This window comes from Gallinula chloropus (genome assembly GCF_964237585.1).
Source record: "Gallinula chloropus genome assembly, chromosome: 1".
In the NCBI taxonomy this organism is placed as follows: Eukaryota; Metazoa; Chordata; class Aves; order Gruiformes; family Rallidae; genus Gallinula; species Gallinula chloropus.
This window is the reverse complement of record NC_140085.1, coordinates 76413764-76435091: the sequence shown is the minus strand read 5'-3', so window position 1 is coordinate 76435091 and position 21328 is coordinate 76413764. Positions and strand designations below refer to the sequence as shown.

The 21328-nt window shown below is 43.8% G+C and overlaps 1 protein-coding gene across 7 annotated transcripts in view; it reads left to right on the top strand.

The window, feature by feature from the left end:
• The window catches only part of SOX5 (SRY-box transcription factor 5), a gene marked incomplete at its 5' end in the record, with an annotated part of 289871 nt that overhangs the window by 121943 nt on the left and 146600 nt on the right, over positions 1 to 21328 (top strand). For 6 of the 7 annotated variants that reach the window (XM_084279479.1, XM_084279478.1, XM_084279476.1 and 3 more), the window contains one exon: positions 10847 to 10933. The exons of the other annotated variant lie outside the window; for it this stretch is intronic. In XM_084279479.1, the coding sequence (XP_084135605.1) occupies positions 10847 to 10933 (87 nt within the window). The remainder of the gene's footprint in view (positions 1 to 10846; positions 10934 to 21328) is intronic. 7 annotated transcript variants of the gene reach the window in all.

Genomic DNA, 21328 nt, shown 5'->3' with positions numbered 1-21328 from the left:
TCGGAAGGGAGGATCTCACCGCCCCAACCACAGGGCAGCCAGCACACACCAGGCCAGGCACTGGCAGACCCCAGAGCACTCAGGGTGCCAGGCACGGGGGTGGATCCCAGCGTCCCCCTTCCAGACAGCAATGAGAGTTAACAAAAAAATAAAAAAAACCCAACCAGAAAACAACCAAACCCTAACCCAGGCCTCAACAGCGGAAGCTGCGGCTTTGTGAGTGGAGTGCTTGTTTCACTTTCTTTTTCCTTCATCTTTTTTTCTTGTTCTCTCTCGCGTTGGCAAATAAGGCTCCTCTTCCCTCTTTGTCAAGGTAAAGGCCACACGTAAGGAAGGTGAGGTAAGGAGCCCCAGGTATCCCTTTGCAGCCTGAGGCAAAAGGTGCATCCTTTTCGGTGGTGGGAAGCAACGGCCGTGGCCAAGGGCTGCAAGACTGGGCTACTGAGAAAATCGTCTCCTCAGCTTCATCGCATGCAGTCCTTTTGTCATTTTGGGGAAAATTATGAGCGCTTCAGGACCCTCCTCCCCCCACCCCCATTTTTAAAAAGTAGCTTTGAGATTTTCAGGTAAAAATGCTATAGCAGCTCTACGTAACACATTGTTGCTGTTAAGTTTAGGATTTGAGAAGTGGAGTGGTTGAGTTTCAGAAGGATTTCCTTGAAATTCTAGCCAAATGCCGTAGTTCTCAATTTATGTTTTACGGTTATTTAGATTATATACTTTTTGGCTCTCTTGGGGCTTTGTTTTAGGGTTTTTTCAAGAAAGGGTTTAATTACTTAAAAAGAGACAGGTCAGCACAAAAGACCTTGTTCTGTCGAAGGATAAACTCTGGAATCTCCCTAGAACATCTTTAATGATGTGTCAATGACCATAAAAAGTGTATAGCCATCGTGGTGTGATGCTTTTTTTAAGCCCTCTCTACTTACTAAGGATGTGCTGAAGACATAAGAAACTAGCAGACCAAAACCATTGCCCTCTGTTAATATTAACAAGTTATTGCAGCCCTTTAATTAGAAACTGGCTTTGTTGGTAGCGCTAATACCAAAATGTATTTCAGGGGAATACGTATTTCAGTGGAGTATCTCTGTCCAACTGAGACAGAAAAACAAAACCGAAGTGAAATTTAATGGTATTTAATTCCAGATGTCTCTGTGTTTTTGTTGTTACTCTTGAAATAGTCTTTGGAAATACTAAAACATCTTTGTGGTTTCAGAATTTCAGTGAAGCTCAGGCTTGGTATAGTGCTTCTGTCAACTGACACAGGGTTTTTTTGCTGGGTGGACCACTCCTGAAAAAATGAATTCCTTCTTTCATTTAGAGATGCCTGGAATTAAAAGAGGCATTCGAAAGTTGAAGAACACAGATTATGACAAAATTCTCTTTTTTCTTGTGTAGGAGAATTTCTTTTTAATTTTGCTGTTGCCTTTTTTTTCATAAGGAATCCTACTGGTATAACTGTAAAATCAATGAAAAAGGAAAAGGTTATTGCTCAGGTGTTTGAAAGTGAGTTACGCTGTTTCATTTATTAATTTATTTTCTGTATGTCAGGAAAGTATGGGGAACATTTGTAAAATTTTATTTTTTTTTTTTAAAGTTTGGTAAGGTTAAATAACTTGCTTTGTTCTTTCCTGTTAAATTAGTTAGGGGTGAAGATGACAGTGGTAGCAGGGACTTGAGATCATTCTAAAGATTGTGTATGCTGAAAAAGATGTTCTAGCAACAGTTGTGCCAGTGAAATTCCACGTTTGGCAGAACACATTCAGCATCGGCTCATTCGGCCAGCTCACTGGCCTGGATCCCCAAAGGCTGTTGGGAGCCTAATTCCTTTCCAGGATGAGATTTATGTTCCTGAATGCCTTTGGGAATCCAAAGCACTGAGTCCCAACAAATTTCAGTGACAGAAGATATATTGTGGAGTGCATGGCATGGCATCCAGCACCATTCACGGTGCCTCAGCGTGCCTTTCTCTGGGGGACCCACTTGCTCCTCTGCAGAAATGGGAAAGGCAGAGACTGAATCAACTCTCAGACTGGTCGTATCCTACTGTGTGTTTGCAAGGACAAGGATTTAGATGGAGGGTGACCAAGGAGTGACTACAAACTACTCTGTTTCCAGTGTTTCTTCAGAATGATTAAGCCATAGTGGTGTCAGGGGTCTCCCGCGGTCCCATCTCTGTTGGAATCTGAGGCAACCAGCAGCGTCTGCAGGCCTGATGTGTAAGGCCAGATTCACAGAGGTGTGAGGGAAGCCGCGCTGCCGTCCCACTGCCCTGGCGCACCAGTATGAGTGCCATCCCCTCAACAGTGGATCAGGTGGCACTTACCATAAAGCAGCTTGCAACCCTACGTTACTGTTGCTCAGAGGGTAAGCAGTGTACACGTAGTATCCTCAGTGGGGTCTGTTGTCACCAGGGGCATGTAAGGCAATGAAGCATGTGCTCTGCAGGCCAGCCTGCTGGAAGTAACAGAGATTGAACTGGGATTCCCCGTTGTTAGGAGGTGAGAGCGGGGACGTGGGCTTGTGCTCTGACTCAGCACTGTGGTGGTGAAAGAGATGTGGTTGTGTTGGGTACGCCAACCTCAGGAGGGCTTTGCTTTGCAGACATTTCAGTGATGTAGACGTTGTCAGTCCAAACGAGCATGTGACAGACAGGCTTTTAGAAACACCTGGATTTCTCATGTTCTGAAAGCAGGCTGTCCCAAAGCTGTACACAAATAATGGGGATGGAAGCTGAGAAAAAAATTCTTGGCTGTTGCCTGTATAACCCCAAAATGAACAGAGACTTTGCTGCTGGGAGTTGGAAGTACTGACAGAAGGCACTACATGACAGGCTTGATTTCTTTGCTTTGTATGTGTCGTATCTGGAGTGTGACGCTGCTCCTGGAGTAGGTGACCATTTGTTAAAACAAGACAGCCTGAAAAGTACACAGCTAACGGTGCAACTGCCAGTGCATTCAGGTGATGGAAAGTATAAAAAAAAAAAATTCAAACAATAGCCTGACTGTTCCTGAGGGTGTAGTTGAATGAGATGCTGGTTTTGGCTGCAAACCTAGCCTAAGAAGTCCCCGTGCCCTCCCTCTGTCCTGCTTAGCCATGTGTTCTTGCCTTGTGCTGTGGTTTGCTGACTCCTCGCTTACATCCTAAGGGATAATTAGTTCAACCAACTGGTAGTATAGTGTATCTGAAGACTACTCTAACCTTTTCTCCCTAATAAACGCCCCTGTGTTTTCCAGTCACTTTTCTATAAGACAGGCAGTGTGCATTGGTGAGCAGTTGTGCAAATGACTGCTTGGATATTTGTAGATAGAGTAAAATCGTGTTTTTAGTGGCATTCATAGATTACTGATTTTGGTTTTAAAGTCTTGAATAATTTATTTATTGTGCTATGGAACCTTTTCTGGCGCTCTGAATTATTTTTTTTAGCACAAGAAGCAGTGCTCTTGTGCCAGAAATCACAATAAAAATGTCTTATCATTCATATAGTGTATACTTCATTAATGCAGCATGACGGTATTGCAAAAGACAGCCAGCAACTTGAAAACAACTGCTGTATTATTAAGCATACAAAAAATTATGCCGGTATGAGCAACAGGAATACTATGGTAACCTGATGTCATTGTGCACCACAGGTAACAGCGGTCATCTGTGGATACAGAAGTTGATTTTGTCCTCTTGAAATAAAAATGCTGTGGGAGCTAACATGTGGCTGGGGTATGACTGGAGATTCCAAGAGCAGGAAGGCTGGTTATCCCTGCCAGAGAAGGGAGCTTTTTAGTAGGTTTGGAAGCCACCCATGGACATATGTAGCCCAGCTGTTTTCTACACAGTGGTTGGGATGGAGTGGTGTAGCAAGAGTCATACTATGATGTGCTGTCCAGAGCACCGTAGCTTTCTAATATCTCATCAAAACTTGAATATTTCAGTCATCTCTGTGAGTCTGTGCCCAAAGACCAAAAAACATTGTGTGTGTGTATATATATTTAAAAAAAAAACCAAACTAAAAAAATCACTACTTTCTGTCTGGTCAGAGAGGCCCCAGGTAGTATCGTACCACATTTTTGCTTATCACAGCTGAGCAACTCTGTCCTACATTTGAATGATATTTACATTTATAGGGGTGTTTCCTAGTGTCTTCTCCAAAAGTTTAAAATGCTTCTAGACTGGTGAAAAGCTGAAGTACTTCCAGGAAGGCAAGAGAAAAATGTATGTTGTGTGGTCTTTGATTTCCAAATTTAAATACATTCTGTGTTGTGCCTGCTCATGATTCATAGTGTCTTGCCTAGCTGCAAGTAGTTCCCTAAAAGCATGATTCTGTTGATGGAGAACCATATGTGTATGCAGATGCTGTATGTCTACGTAACCTGCTGATACCAACCAGTTCTTCATAATAGCTGTTTTCTTTTCTTTGCTACGAAAAATTGTTTCTGATTTTTGTGTAAGTAAGACCTCCATAACAAAAAAGCAGGTGCAGAAAAAGAGAAAATTCTTGTTCCTGTGCATATGCTTGTAAGTTCTGGTAAAGGAAGGGTGGAAATCTGCCCTTAGCCTCGTTTCTTGACTCAGACCAGAAAGGGTTTGTCGTGGTGCATGAACGCCGAACAGAGTGCCGGTGGGGTGGCGCATCAGTAGGTAAGAGTTGTAGAAATGGTGAGTGGAAGCGTGGCCAACAGGTGTAATGTATTTATGACCAAAGCAGAAGAAAAGGGTGAATAATGGATGGGGGAAGGTATTTGCCAGCTCTTTTATAATATAAAGGAAGGTGCTTGCCAGAAGTGGAAGGTATATCAGCCAACGCTGAAGTTTATTCATGATCATTTGTGCCGACCAAATACTCCTTCCTCTAGGAACAACATGTGTTGGCAGGAAATGTCTGGTGGTCTGGCTGGGTATTGAGCAACTCCTGGCTTCACTCTGCTACACTTCATGTCATCATCCTTGCTGAGGCCAAACATCTTTCTTTGACTTTGTTCTAAAGACACTCTCTCTTTCATGCCAGGACAAGAGCTGTTCACTGTAGTTACGGAGGAGGGAGCACTTTGGGCATCTCCTTGGGAGAGCACCCATGCTCAGACATCCAGACCCCATGTAAGTGGGAGGCTCTGGGAGTCACACCGTTCCTCTGGCTCATGGTTGACTCATGTCAGCCCTCTTCCCTTTTATCGTAGTAGTCTCTTCTTTATAATGCCAGAGCTCTGCTGTCCCCTTTCCTCTTCAAATATGGCTCTTCTGGAAGCGCTTCATGTGGAGAGCGCTTCATCCCGCACCTTGTTACAGTGTGATGGAATTATGTTCCTTTCTCTGGAAGCAGGCAGCTGCACGAGGCTGAAGTTTGCTTTTAGTAAATAACCAGCAGGAACAGAAAGAGGTAATAGGGAGAGATTTGGCAGTGAAGACCATTCTAAGCTTTTATAAGTGGATTTCCAGGATTGTGACCCCAGAGCATGGATTGAAAAGAGCTACCGGAGAGGTTGGGTCTGAAGGGAACGTTACGCTGTGGGACTGCATTTTTGGATGGCTGCCGAAGCAGGTTCAGGTACACGTGCATCTGCACTGCCACTGAATTGAGAGCAGGATTAGGTCACTCCCAAAGGGGAGTTACAATGCCGGCAAAAACATAATGCAACTTCTGGAAGTAGACTAAATTAAATCCAAGTCTGCCAGACAGCGCTGAAAATGGTGCCTCTTACTGCGGCTGTGTAGCCTCGGCCGCTTCTTGAAAGCAACCTGCTCCTTCCTCAGTATGAAACTTTTAGTCTTATAAGCAGATGAAGCCAATGAAACTGTATTCATGAAATACATAAGTAGAGGGGGGACTGCGGCATGTTGTCAACATGCAGTAAGTTCGATTAAAAAGCATTTTGGTGTTAATTCACTAAGCCACTTTGGTTCCCAGAGTACTGGAGTTCCCAGAGCCTAGGTATGTGTGTGCCCACCACGTACCAATGCACATGCATACATGGGGCTCAGAGCGGTTAACGTGGGACTGCTCCACCACCCAGGAAGTGGTTTAATTCCTCGCGCTGAAGGTCTGCGTGAGAATTGCTGGCTGCTGGCATGGGTCTCCAGGCCTCATTGTTGTAGATGAGGGAGTCAACCTCGATGGTGCTTGGCACAGGAGTGATGGAGGGAGGGGAGGAGGGAGAGCTGCGGTGCCGGGGGGCATGGAGGAGCCAGTGTGGTGCTGCCACAATGGCTGGCACAGTCGGAGGGCCATTCACCAGCAGGTATTGCCATACCCAGTGATGCGAAGAAGCATATGCAGGCAACAGAGGCAAGGGTGAAACAAGAAAATGCACTGTAAATATCTCTAGAAAGAGCTAATGACTGATAAATGTGCTGAATAGAGACAACAGAAATCATTTTTGTGGGTTAATTTGTATCTCTATTAATTAGGTCAGTCTCCTCTTCACCAACATTTACTTAACAATTACTCTTACTTGGTCCGTCTCTTTCTATCCCTAATCCTTTTCTGTAACATCACTTTCTCATAGTGCTTCTGGAACAATGATGTTTCCCAAACATTAATGAACTGCTGTTCACAAACAACCCGCGAACAACTCTTTTATAGCTGTATTCACACTGCTGGGATAGACTCGGGACTTTTACTGCTTGCATAGGGACCTACAATGCAAATAGGTAATGGGGCGAGAGGGGGTCTTCTCTGCTCAAGTGGAGCTCAGAAGAAGTGGGGCTAATCTCAGATTCCTCTCAAAAATGGAATGAGGACACTAACGGAATAGTCGTGATGCTCCAAGCGCCCTGTGTGTAGCTTTTTTGGAAATGCAAAGATAGATTATCATAATACATAGTTGTCCTGATGCAGATCCAAAACCTGTCACAATATGGCTCAGCTTTTGGATGTAGGAACAATGTTCTGGTGAATCCAGGAGGAAGCCAAGTGTTGGAGCAGGCAGGGGTTAGGAATAACAGTTCAAGGGTGCAGGCCACCTTTCCCAATTTCAAGCTGAGCACTGTATGCACGAGCATTAAAAGTTTTACTGAGTTTCTAGTAAATCCAAAGAAGGAGCGCTTGGCAAACAAGATACAGTGATTATTTCTCTTCTTAATTTGAGAGCATCATCTTCCCAAAGAATTCTAAAAAAAAGGCTGAACAAAAGATTACTTTGTTCCTGTACAATTCATGAAAGCTCCACGGTTGTAACCTTTCAAACAGCTATTTTTAAGATGTGTAAATTTCAAATCTTTTTTTAATGGGGTACGTAAATGACATAATAAATGTTTGTTTCCAAGATATGGTGCATAATGTATTTCACAAGCCGTTTCTGAAATGTGATCGGTTGAGTATATGAATAGCATGTTTTATGTAAGTACAATATGTTAGCGCGGTATATAATAGAATTAAGCAAGCTGTAATTTAATATAGCTCTTTAGCTCTATAAAACTATAGGGGCGGGGAAGCTATTGTCTTTCAGAATTAAAGTTCTTTTTAAGTATTAGCAGAAGGACAATAATTTGCTGATTCTGTATCGAAATTCTCTTCAAGTGCCTTATGTAAAAATTGTGGTTCAAGTCAGGGGAGGTTTGAAACTAAGTTAGTACATCAATTAAATGCGATTACACGGGGGTTTTTAGAGGAGGGAGGAGAATCTATATAATATTATTTTAAATAGTTAACATACAGTATTTCAACAGGGGAAGCACTGATTAGATCACCACAATCTATTTTATGCCATCGGGATCGCTGAGGGGCTTATAATTGTGTTAAATTTTCATATTACTCATATTCACGCATTAATGAACAGATGCATTGTTACTATTGGGATTTTGCCATTTGGCCTTTCACATCCCTAATCATGATTTCCTACTGAGATCTTCACCGTTCTCGCAGAAACTCAGTCATTGATACATGGCCATCCCTCGCCTTCATTATTCTCCGCTCGTTTGCGGTAGCTCTGCCGGAATCACCGGCGGAGTCCGCTTGCGGGGATGGGTAACACTCCTCTGCAACGCCAGGGCCTTCGCCTGGGGAGCGACTCCGCCGCCAAGTCCTTGTATTGACAAAGCCGAACACGCACGCACACACGCAACACCCCCCCCCCCCCCCCAACACACACACCCAGCTCCCCCAACACACACACCCAGCTCCCCCCACACACACCCCCCCCGCAACACAGGCACGTAAAGTAACACCGGGCGGGCCCCGTCCCGGCGCCGCTCCCCCAGCGGCTGCAGCGGTGGCTCGGCGCGGTCCCCGCGGCTCAGCAGCCCCGTCCTCGGCGGGGCGGGGCGGAGACGGGGGTGGGGGGGACGGAGACGGGACGCAGAGTCGCGGGGGGAGGCAGCCCGGCGGGCGGGCGGCGGCGGCGGCTCTGCCGCGGCCCGGGCAGCGGGGCCCGCCGCCAGCCCCGGCGAGCGGCTACTGTTGCTTTAACGCGGCAAGTTAGACAGAAGACTTCTGTTTCTTTACGAGCGCACCGCGGCGAATATTTTGTCTAGCTGCAGGGGAAAAGCTTTGTCGCGGACTTTGCTGACAATAGACTTAAAAGTAAGACGGGCTGCTTTTGGTGCCTGGAGGCTCCGGAGCCTATTGTCAGCTCACAATGGATTTCTATTGCCGCATTCCTGCTTTGCAAAGGTTTGTTAGCTTTTAATGACTGACAGCCCTCTACTGCAAATACCGCATTTGCTCTGGCCTGTTTACACGCTGCTCGAGAATTTTTTGAAAAGCGCAGGGAAAGGAAGGGGAAAAAAAAAAAAAAAAGAATAAAAAAACCCCAACACCCCACAAACCCACAAGCGACGGCGGTTTATTTGACGTATTCGGGAAAAAAAAAAAGGTTTTGCTTCGTGGGTGCGCGTACAAACTTCAGAAGCCGCTGTGCCAAGTGCCTGAGACCGTGGCGGGATCTCCGCACCGGCAGCCCCCGCACGGGAGCGGTCACTGCGGTGCGGCTTCTCCCGTGCCTTTCGTTAGGATTAACTGCAGTTTTAGGGGGGGGGGGGGGCTAGCAGGAGAGGGGGAAAAAAAATTTAAAAACAGAAAAAAAAGACCCACTTGCATCGAGGTGACCGTGGTTAGTTCGTTGCTAGCGCAAGGAGCGAGCCTTCCTGCGAAAGCCTGCCGCCCGGGGAGCGGGCAGCGCTCGCTGGCTACATCGGAGGAGATCGGAGCGTGTATAAAAACGTTACCGGGGGTGGGGGGTATAAAATCCGCCGTACGTGGGATGCGAGTAGTTGCCGTGCTGGCAGCGCCCAGAAAGGTGCGGGCGGAGGAGGGAGGGAGGGAGGGAAAGGGGGGGAAGGTACCTGGGCACGGGAGTGCGCCTGCCTGCGCCTGCCCGGCTGCGGGGCAGCGGGGGGTGCGTGTCAGGCAAGGGGGCGTCGGTGCGCCCGCCTCCGCGCAGTTAGCTGTCCGCTCGCATCCACACGCCGCGTGTGGCGGCTCTCCGAGGAGCCCGGGCTGGGCTCGGTTCCCCTGGTGCGAGGAAGGAAAGGCCGCGGTAGTAGCGCCCGGAGCCCGCCCCGGGGGAGTGGGGAGACCCCGGCCGGCCCCGCCGGCAGCCGCGCCTAGGTTAGCGCGGCGGTGCCTCCGCGCCGCTCCGAGTTGGGGCTTCAAGAAAGGAGGCAGAATTAGCCAAACAAGATAATGAAGGTTGCTCATAATGGTTTTTACTGTGGGGAAAATTAACCAGTTGCTAATAATTGTATGGTCTCTAGGCCAGACGGTCCCTTTGATAAGTTAACATGTACTCCCTTTATGCTCCTGGTAGGGGGTAAACAAATGCCTGAACAAATACAAATACACATAAACACAAATGCGGAGAATAGCAGTATATGTCTTAGATCCAGATAATAAGTGTGGGTATTGTTATTTAGATGGCGCATACTGGGACACTTATCTTTTAGTACACTCCATTTTCTAACTGAATGCAGTGCTAATCGTGGGATTGAAAGCTATTGTAATTGTGTACCCATCTAAATGCTGACAAGAATATACAATTACATTGTTTGGAATTGAGTTTAATGTTCTCTGAATTTTATTAGCATTTATATTTACTTATGCATTAAAATTCTACACAAAAAGAGGTCAGAATACAAGAGTTACAGACATAAATATCAGACCCATCCACACCCTCGCTGCATTTTCCCCTGAAAATACCGAGCAAATATATTTTATTTTATTTTATTTTTAAAGGAAGTGATAGAATCTGAAATGAGCAAATAATGGGTTTCCATTCTAAGCAATGCCTTTTCTCCCTCTGGATTTTGCAATCTTTTAAAGCTTTTTTTCATACCCAACTTTTTATTATTATTTATTATGTGCGTGTTACTGGAAAATCTTTCCACAGTATGCTTACCACCACACGATGTTTAAACACACATTATAAAGTGGATGTAATTGTAAACACTCAGAGGGATATAATTACATGTAGCAGATTTAGGAGCTAATTCTTTGCTTCTCTCTCTCTCTCCCTTTCTCTCTCTCTCTCTTTACTCTGCATTTTATCAACATAATTATTTTTTGACTGCAGACTAACACCCAGAAATTGACAGGCATCCATTATAGGCAGCAACTTGTTCACCAAATTGAAAAACAATGAACTGCAGGTTTATGTGTGCCCATTGTCATACAGAATTACCGGGGCTTTGTTCCATAAGAGGAAAAAGCTAATGGTTTTGAAACAGCAGGTGACAAAACACATTCTTCCCCCCCCTCTTTTTTTTTTTCTTTTCCTCCCCTCTTATCAGTTTGTTGATGAAGTCATTACGAACTGGGGCCCAGAATAGGGTTGGCCTTATTTTTAGCAGATAGACTTTTAATGAGTTCTATTGTGGAGACGGTCATGTTGATTTGCTTACATTTTTTTTCCCCCCCTTCACTCAGAAACTCCCAGTATTGAAAAGCTACTATCAAAGGACTGGAAAGACAAGCTTCTTGCCATGGGATCAGGGAACTTTGGAGAAATAAAAGGTAACGCTGTTTCTGTGCTAAAGCAAATTGAGAATGAATATACAGATATCACTGGCTTTATGGAACTTTGTTCGTTTGCTCCTCTTCCCCTCCCCTTGAAACATCCTAATTTGGGACTTAAATGATATGTATGCTCTCCATCTGTGATTAATATAAATAGACGAAATTGTATATTGCCCTAAGTGAATTAACCTACATGAAGACATTGCTGCATATCTGATTTTGTGTTATGAGGGGACGCGTCCTACAGCCGGATTGGGTAAAAAAAAAAAAGTTCACATATCAAGTGCAGGCTTATGTGGTGTCAGACTACAGCAACGAGCAAAGCTCAGCTTCTGAAATTGAAAGGGGATCTGAAGTCCTTGTTAATTTTTGGACAGATTTTGATGATGTAGATTTTTTAAATTTTTTTTTTTTTTTTACTTTTCTGCATGTAGAGGGAAAAAAAAGCGCAAAGTTTGTGTAATGATACCTCTAGGTACTGAAATTAGCCAGTGCAGATTTTAAAAGACAGCGTACAACATCTGTGCACTAAAACATGTTCTTTTAAAGCTGTGCTCCAGAAGGAAAATGACAAAATTTGACCACTCTCCAGCAGCAGTAGCTTCTGGTTTGCCAAGATATTTCCCCATTTTATATATGTGAGGTCATTTTAGGGAACCTGTAGTTGTTTGTTTTCATGTAATTTAATATTTTTGTAATTCTTCTTTCGTGCTTGTGATGAGGAACCGACTGAAAATACATGTGTGTCAGAAATGTTTGCTTTTAGAGCAGCCATTATCACTCTGAAAAGAAACAGGGACTCCCGATTCTTCTCCCGTTTATATCAGCGTACATCTGGAGTAGCAAAATCCAAGCCAATGTTGTTTTGGAAAGGCAAAATTAGAATGAGATTAAAATGAAACCCTTCTTTTACATTTATAAACCAGATTTCATCTCTCTCCTGCTATTTTTGGTTTGTTCCCTTTCTGATGTTGTCCCTGATAGCGAGATCCTCATTCAGGCCAGCTCCCAAAACCTTGTGCCTGGCAGGTTTAAGGACCTTCTGCCCTAGAGGTGGGCAGCGTTCAGTAAAGAACACAACATTACACCCTCTCAGACGTTAGTGTGGCCGTATATGTGCAAAGACCGTGTTCTTTGCATTGTATGTGCCTTCCAGCTTGTCACCGATAAGCCACCGGCATTAGTTTGCACTAGCCCGCTGACTTACACAAGTAGGAAAGTATGCCACTCGCTTCCCCAGCTTCTCCCTCAGAGGCTGTAATTCAAAAATGTATATTCATTACATATGTAGAATAACTTTAAAACAGAACGCAGCGCTTCGTTCGGCCCCAGATAGGCTGAGATACTGTTATTATTGTTATAACAGAGGACCAAACCCTGGGTTCTCTTATTCCCCCCGAGCAGGGTTTCGCCATGCATGTAAAGCAACAGGTCATAAAGAGGTAGGGTCAGCGCTGGGCTTATCTGTGTGTCCTGGCTTTTAAAAGCACAGCGCTTTAAAATAACATCATCGTTTGCCACGAACCGATGAATCTTTACGATGTTTCAGGCCCAAAAGTACACAGGCGGCTTTCATACCCACTTTTGGGTGTGTGTTTCAGCACTTCTTGCATGTTGTCTGGAGCCTCTTTAACTCCTGACACGCTGGAGCCTTGAGAAGAGCTCCCAGCGATTCTCCTCGGCCTTAGGACTCGGTGAAGCTGCTCTGGAAAGTGCTGCGCGCTGAGAAGGCAGGCTGTTCCCAGTCCCTGTGATCTTGTTCTGTTGGAGGGCAATCTTTTTTTTTAATTCTTCTTTTTTTTTTCCCCCTGCCTTCCTCTCTTTCCCTTTCACAAGTTAAACTTGAAAGCGGCAGCAACAGCTATATGCTAGCACCAAAGAAATTCAACAGTCCTTTCAGCCTTGCCCGGGGGGGTTGGTGGTGGGGGGGAGAAAGATGGGGAGCAACAGCACAGCCTCAAAGAAGAGTTTTCTTTGCTTTAATTTTTGTTTTTTAGCTTCATATTTTGAACACAAGTCGAGTTATTGTTCTGGAGCTCTGTTCAAAAGCCTCACATCTGAGGCTTTTTAGTGCAGCCGCAGTTCTGTGGTTGGGGGCATGGTTATTAGGTGTTTGGATCAGGTTTGGCAGAAAGCTGTGAAAACAGGCACTGGTTTATTTTTCCTGCTGACTGCCGTGACAGTTGCAATTATTGTCCATTGTTCCTAGGTGGCTAGAAAGGAGGGAGGATACAATAGAGCATTGCCCTCTGGGGGTAAATGAATTTGACTTACAGGTTCTTGGGGGGTCAGGCAGGCTGATTATTTAGTGCCCAGGAATGCGGGTTTCGTGGCACCGCCAGCCATGAGCAGCCAACAAACAATGGCTCAGCTGTGTTGCAGTTGTATTTAGCCAGGCAACATGGAAGGTGTGCGAGTCGAGCTCACGTACGTGTGTGTGTGTAAGCGCACACGTGTTACGCTGGAAAAGGGTTTTGTCTGTCTGTAGGAGCATAGAGTCATTAAGTTTTCCAGTTGTGATTTTTTAATTAACTTCCCTCTATGTTTGGCTTGGCAGCTGCCTTTCTTTTCCCCTCATTTCTCTATTAGCGATATTTGGAAACCCCGCACAAGTAGTGTCTTATTATTAATACACCCTGGAATGCGGACAGCACTAGAAGCTGCGCTGCCCAACTGTCTTATGCACTGAATAGTTTTTTCCACTTAACTGTTCAAAATTTCATTGTGTTTTTCATTAGATCTGGGGGAGTTTTAGTACGTCATGTCCTAAAGTCTCAGCACTAGGCTACATATTGTTAATGCCCGAGCCTGTGTTATTGCCATTGAGTTTTATTCTCCGGGAGAGATTAAAAGAAAGGGAGATGGAGCGGAAGGCTTTATTTTCTATTAGTGTTATTTCTTTTTAAGTTAGAAAGCAGTAATATTTTGTTAAAGATAGGGGAGTTGGTGAAAGGCTGAAAGTCACCAGGCTCCCAGGTTTCGTGTTGGGTTGTCTCTCTTAGTTGCTTTGTTACTTTCACCAGCTACTCTGAGACTCGCCCCACCCGCCCCTTTCTTCATCTCCACACCTGTAAAATGGGAGAACCATTTCCGAGTGGCTGCGGAAATCTGGCTGCAGACTTCCCAAGTCATGTTTGGAAGGCTCTGTTTATGTCCAGTTGGTAATAGAAAAGGAAATGTAATATTTCATTCCAAGGCTTGACGGGCAGATACTGCAAGGGCATACTCTGAAAATGGGGCAAAACCTAGAACCTTTTGTATCTGTTGAAATTTTAACTTGAATGCTTCTGTCTGTTTAGTGAGACAGTCTGGGGCTAAATAAATAATACAAGTTTGGGATTTCATGAGAAATTTTGTTTTGAAATCTCTGGAATTTTTTGCCCTCTTCAAAAAACTAATCAGTCTATAGTAAACACCACAAAACCTGCCATTCAGTCGAAATACTTTAAAAGAAAGCTGTAAAACTGTACATTGAATTGGTTAAAGCCTGTTCAAACTTACTTTTATCCATCATACTCAAGAACAGGGCTCAGAAGGCCTCTGGATTATTCGTGGATAATGTGGTTTATTGAATTCAGTAGAGCAGAGAGAACCTCAGGTCTCAAACCAACCATCTACGGGAGAGGAAATTACACCCCTTTTCTGCTTTCTGTGGGGCTCCTGATAGTTGTACTTCGCAGGGTAGAAGTGGTCCCTTTCCTCCAAAGAAAGCAACATGACCAACAGCAGCAGGAGCAGCACGTAGGATGGGTCATTGGTAGGAAAAAGGTGTAAGAAGACTATTTCCTTGCTATTCAGTGTCAGTGGCCATCTCCAGGCTTCGAAAAACAAACACAAAACTTCTGTTTCACTGGCGTTGGGCCTCCTCTGACAAGTCTTTGGGGAACAGTGCTAGCCCCCCAAGTGGCTGGGCGCATCATGGGGTGTCCAGTCTGGCTAATGTTGATGTGAGGGAGGCACCTCTAACCATGGTGAGAACTCTGTTTCCAGACTTCCCTGGTGTACACAAAGCCTTTCGGCTAATCTTGTCCATCTCTTGCTTATCGAGAGTTGTCAGGAAATAATAATACATATTTTATATGTTCCCCACTTAGCTAATTTTGAATGGGAGTGTGGAACAAAAGGCGAAACTGACTTTTGTTTCTAATCTGTCTGAGTTGGTTTTCTGTTGAGGCAAAGGCATTGTTAACAGTGATCGCTTCTGAATCTCTTAAGAAAGTCCGGGCAAGCCTGAACCTGATACTTTTTTTCTTGTTTGAAAATCCTTCCCTGTTGTTCAGGTTAGTTCCTAAACAACTCAGGTGAAGTGTTTTCTGCATTCGCTGTGAAAAGGGATCATCATCAGGGCAAAATCAGCTCCTTGTCGCAGCTGCTTAAATCTGGGTGACTCCAAAGGCTGCACTGGAGTCACCACAGATTTGTGAGTGTAATTGAAAGCAAGATTAGCCTACCAATCCTAATCTTTAATGCATGATAACACAGACATTTGTTTTGTGTGAGCAACTGGGTTCCAAGTTATGTGAAGTATCAGTGCAGGTATTATATCCAGCGGTGTTTGATGTGTGATAGAGCTGTGTTTGCTGAAGACTCTAATCTTGCCTCAGTGTTCAGAAGATGGGGCAGGAGAGCGTATGCGGTGAACAGTCTTACGACTGCCAATAATGGATAAAGAGAAATAATCCATTCAGTGATACTATGGCTCATCAGAGCCCATGAATTAAAGACATATGTTACGTAGATTCAATGTATGGATTAAAACGGATAATCTGGTAGGTGACACACAGAATCTTGAGATAAGTGGGCTATGCAGATTCGGTATATGGATTGTGACGGATAATTCCATTTAAGTAATGCTGGACAAGTTGAAGACAAGTAAGCTTCGGGTAGTGCTCAGGTTATGTGCAGTAATCCAGTGAGTGACACTTTGGATCACATAATCTGTAAACTCAAGACGAGGAAGCTGGGGATTCTGCATTTAGATGTGGACAGGAGGAAGGAGGGGGAAGGGGAGAGGGATTATTCATGGGGAATACACTGGGTTTAAACCTTTGACTAATAAAACACAGATCCCCAGGAGATGTATGAAAGATGTGCACTTTCTTAGGAGCTCGGCAGATTTTGCATTTGCAAATTAATGGGTGAAAAATGTTTGCAAACTTGTGTCAGATGTGGACATTTTGCATTATTCTTTGTGGATAGAATTGTATTTGGAGTGGGGAGAGAAGGAGGGTGAGAGAGTCATAAGTGAAGGAGGTAAGATATACCTGGTTGTTGGCTTTTAACTGTGATAAATTCGGTATTTATTGCAACCTACTTAGTATCTTCTCGGTGTTGTTTTTGTGGTTGGGGGTTTTTTTTGGGAGGTGGGGTTAATAGTAGAAAATTGATGACAGTGAGCGTTAGTCCCGTGTTAATATGTCAGAAGTTCCAAGGTGGGGGTGAACCTGCCCAGTGGCACGCAGGGGAACCTAAGTTTTGGGAGGAAATTTGGCAGCTGCCGAAATATTGGAGGTTGATCAGAGTGAGATGTGATACTCTCAGGCTGCAGAGAAGCAAGACGGTGCCAACTGAGCCACACCAACACAGAACTTCCTTCAGGCCAAGTGAAAGCCTGAAATGGAAATTGTGACTGGATGGAACTGCTCCTATTTGACCCTGGAGCGGGAGGTTAGCTGAGGGTAGTAACTGCAGAAGGAGGGTTGGAGGAATTTCTTTTGAAAGCATCTAAAATGCAAAAAATGTGAATTTGTGACACAGACACAAATTGGGGCTGTTCCGGATTTATGTTTTTTGGAGGTTTTTTTTTATGTAAAGATACTGAATTTGCTCAGGAAAAAAATCAGGCTCTATTTAAATCAAACACAACTTTTATTTTCAAGAAGTGATGATTAATAGAGAAAATGGAATAAAATGGAGCTAATTAAAGTGGCAAATGCCAATGTTTTTATTTTGTTTGAACATATGGAGACTAAACCACTGTATTTAAAAATCACCTAGAGGATAGGATGGCAAAAGGAACCCAAACCAGTTCTTTATCCTAAAGTTACCCCAAAGATGTGCTGATAGGGATGAATGTTGCTGAGCTACAAAATGACCAGTTTGTCAAAACAGAGCAAATATACATTCACATATGCATTTTTTACTGTTTTTCCTGCTGCTGAAGCAAATGCTGTTTCTCTAGCCTAGATCTAGCCCGTTGTCTAGACAGTAAAACAATGAATAACCTCTGAGAAACAGTCTCAATACAAATGTTGTCTATTCCTCTTGTAACCTTGACAATAAGTTACTAACCTGGTTGAATACCAAGCTTTGTTTGCAGTCTACTGTACCAAAACTTTTTCTGACGGCAAATAAAGAATACTCACTGACAACTTCTTTCCAGTGTTGTGAAATAGTCATGTGCTGGTCTGTTATAGAGCAGACGACTAAGTTTTTGTCCCTACAGAATATTAAGTCTTGAGGGTAGTAATGGCAAAAGATGGTAAATGCTCATCATTTGGTTTTATTCATTCTGCATAGTCTTTCACTGAAACCTAAAAGATTAAGACCGTCGGTGTGCTGAAATAAATAACTTCCTCCTAGCTTGCTGTTCCAAAAAAAAAGGACTTCTATTTGTCAAACAGAAAAGATTCACTCCATAAATCTGTCGGTACAGACAAATCAGTTTGAATTCTGGACTCTTTCTTTCCTTGTTTCTTTTTCTGGTGGCTGCAGCTTGCTGAGTGAAAAAGCAGTCAGAAAGTTCTCTTTTATTATGCTGACTTCCCATTATCAATCAGATGCAGTCATTTAATTTAGCTGGGTAGGTAGTTGCAAGTAATGGCAGTCATTGTCTAGTAAAGTTGGCTTAAATTCTTAATGAAAAATGCCAGGTTTTAGATGTTTATGTCCTGGCAGCTTCACGATTTACCGGCCTGAAAAGCTGTGTGTGAGCCCGTAATAAAACACTCTCGGAAGTATCGATTAGGGAAGCATCAATGGAGTTTGCACACGTGCCCAAGCACCACATACCCACGTCCACCCACAAATGCATCCCAGCAAGTACATAATTTAAAGTATATACTCATTGCTTGGTCATAAACATTTGACATTTCTCTTCAGAGACAGAGGAAAGAAGAGTTTAAATTCCAAACTTACCTCAGGCAGTTAGATCTGTTTATCAGACTACCTTTCCTGAAGGCACGTAGCATCAGCTCCCCATTGCTTCACATACACAAGTTCAGGTGACGTCAGCAGTGCGGCCGTCTGCGCAGCACGGAGAGAATACTCCTCTTTAAAATTATTATCAGGTTTTAAGTAGGTTTTTTTTATAGGGGGAGCATGGCAAAGATTAGTTGCGTTTTAAGTAGAAGATGACTAGGTGGCCTCTCTATTCTCTGCTTTTCTGATTTCCCTACCGAGCAGAATAATACTGGGTTGGGATTTCTAATGTGACAGAGCAAAGTTAGAACTGGGGTGGAGGAAGAAAAATAGCTGACATCGGGATGAGAATAAACGGCTGAAGAAAAGGTACTTTGTTATAAACTTCTGAAACTTTATTCTTTGGATGTAATAATGTTATTGCTAGTAGGAGTTCTAATTCTTTCAAGAACAGCTTAGTTAATAGGCTGTTCAGTTTGTAAAACCTCTTTCCAGGCTCTTTTTCGTATTTATACCAAAACTGTTATGCCCCTACCTTAAAAACAGTGCTGAAAAAAACACATCATAGGAAATCCTTGGCCATGACTCAGTTTTTAGCTGGTGTATGGGTTGTGCCCTTGTCCCACTGTTGTTACACTGGAGCAGTTACACGGAAACAGCGTTGGGGCATGGTTCTGGCGCTTTGTTAGTTGGATGGCGTCAATAATCGCTTCATTCATAGGGTTCCCTTAGCTAGAACCCTGCCCAGTATGGACCGGGTGAAGCACAGATTTAGTTATTTGTATAACCTGTATCCCTGCTGAAGTCAGTGGGGAAATTCTTGGCCTTACTGCTGCAGTTCTGCTGATGTCTCTGGCAAGGCCAGCAATAAAAGGGCTTACATACAGCATGCAAAGTTAAGCATGACTTCAGGCAAGTTGCTCAAAACTTCACACCTCTGTTTTCTCATGTATGAATAAGTAATGCATGCCACTACCTTTCTGCCTGCTCATGGTCTTTAAGAAGATCAATTAGCTAAAGCTTTGAAATTAAAAAAATGCTCTAGACTGCATGGTGCAATTATTATTATTATGTCTTAACATTATTTGAACACAGAGCACTTCAAAATATTCTTATTTCCATTTAATGTTGTTGGGCTTTTTTCCCCCTACAAAGCTTTGTAGATACAGGAGGATTTCTATATTTTTTTTCCCTTCTGTAACCGTAGATAATGATATGAACGTAATACAATATTATTGTGTCTTCCAGGCTTTGTACTCGCGCATTGTTTTCTTTGATTTTTCTTTGAAAGACAGATGCTGACAGTTCAAAAGCTATTTGCGTAATTACTTTGATAGTAAACCGACTCGGGGGATAGATTTCACTGTCTGTATGGGTGTGCGTGAGCGCGCACGCGAGCACCCCTGATTGATAACATCCCCAGCAGTTTAATTGAGGCGCGTCAGAGGGGTGGAGGAGAGCCTTGCCACGGCTCTGCCCCTCGCGGAACACGCCGGGTGCCACGCAGCTGCGAGCAGATCCGTAGGCTGGCTGCAAGCTAACGTTCCCATCGCTTGAGCATTCGCAGCAAAAGCTTAAAGTGCCTGTTAAAGAAAATATTGGCTTTCCTAATTTCTCATTTACATTCTCATTCTGTCTAATAAATTATAATAAAGTATTTACTGTTTTGATTGCAAAAGCGGTTTCTCTGCCTTTTTTTTTTTGCTTTGGTTCTGTTTTGGGTGGATATGCCAAGGTTTCTCCTGTTCGTTTTCTCACTTTAAGTGTGTCATTTGGTCATATTGGTGTCTTCATTCTAATGTTTATTAAAATGTTACTGTCACTGCCAGTCTGAGACTGTGAATCAGAACTAAGAATGTGTAATAGTTTATTTCACATTTGAGTAAATTTCTTCTACTACTTAAACACTATTATGGATAGTGTTGATCTGAGATGAAGTTTAGGTTTGGCGATACAGAATGCCACTAATTTGAGTCTTCTTTTATTGCCATCTGCTGTGGGTGTTGCATCCACAACATGGTTTGTTGTTGGTTGGTTTTTTTTTTCCCTTTCTGAGTCTCTTTCTGTGGTGATAGAGAATAAGCTGACGCATCTGGAAAGCATCTTTTCTTGGGCCGTTCGCTGTATCAACCCGTAGTGCGTACTTTGATGCTCTCCTGCCTGAGTTGTTTTGCTAAATTGTGAAAAAAATCCACGTTTTGCCACTGCCGTGATAGAGCTGAGAGAGAACAGTATGGGCACCTACAGCAATCTCCTGAAAGGCAGGTGGTCTGATGGTTAAAAGCTTTGTTAAACATAAAATGTGCAATATCTATTTGTTGTGGATCTGACGGTAATTAAAAGAAGTTTTTGAGCCAGTCATTGATGTAAACCACTCTCCTTTTTCTCCTCACTCAATACCTGTGTGAAGTGGGTCTAGCTTGCTGTCAGGTTGCACGCTGCAGTACTAGGCACTTGTTTTTTTCTCCCAGCCACATGGCATGGGTAGAATGAAACCACCGCAACCAGACGGATACTGCGTGTAGAGGTGCAGGCCAGCTCCAGAACCATTCCCAAGTCTGTACTACTTGGAGCAGCTCCAAGTGAGTTTAATACCGAAGCGGCTGAAGGTAGCTGCTGGGGCTGGTGGCTCACCCTTGATTAGGTTTGTGCTGCCTCCCAGGCTCCAGCAGCGTTAGCAGCCGCAGGCGTACTCCCTTAATTCCACAGTTGCACCATTTGAGCAACTGTCTTCGTGCGGTTGGTGGTGTCCTTACTTGAAATGCTAACGTGTCTTGCCCTGTAAGCTGCACAGTTCTTAAAGTGGAAATCCTGTAGCTGCCTAGACGTTTCACATGATGGTAGAGATTTAGATCTCATGTGGGTTAGCAGAGAGAAAGAGGTAGTGGCAGGACAGAAGTCCACCCCCCTTTCCTGCCCATGATCTACAGCACCTAGAAAGGGACACAAAAATGACAACTCTGCAGAGCGTTTCAGTGCACAGGAAGAATTTCCTGTTCGTGAACGTACTTACGGAGTGACCCAGCTGTTGCCCTTGGCTCACCATCACATAAATGATGTCAGGTATGGTTTGGTGGCCTTTGTTGGTTGTGTGAACTAAGCAATTTATGAATGGCAACTGGAAATAGCAGTCTTGTTGGCCATCTCCACAAAAGAAGTTGTAGAAAAGGAGTTCCAGGTAATAAGGGTAACATGAAAATATAACCAAAGTTAAAGTAAGTGCTAACACTTTACATTATGGTTAAGACAGTC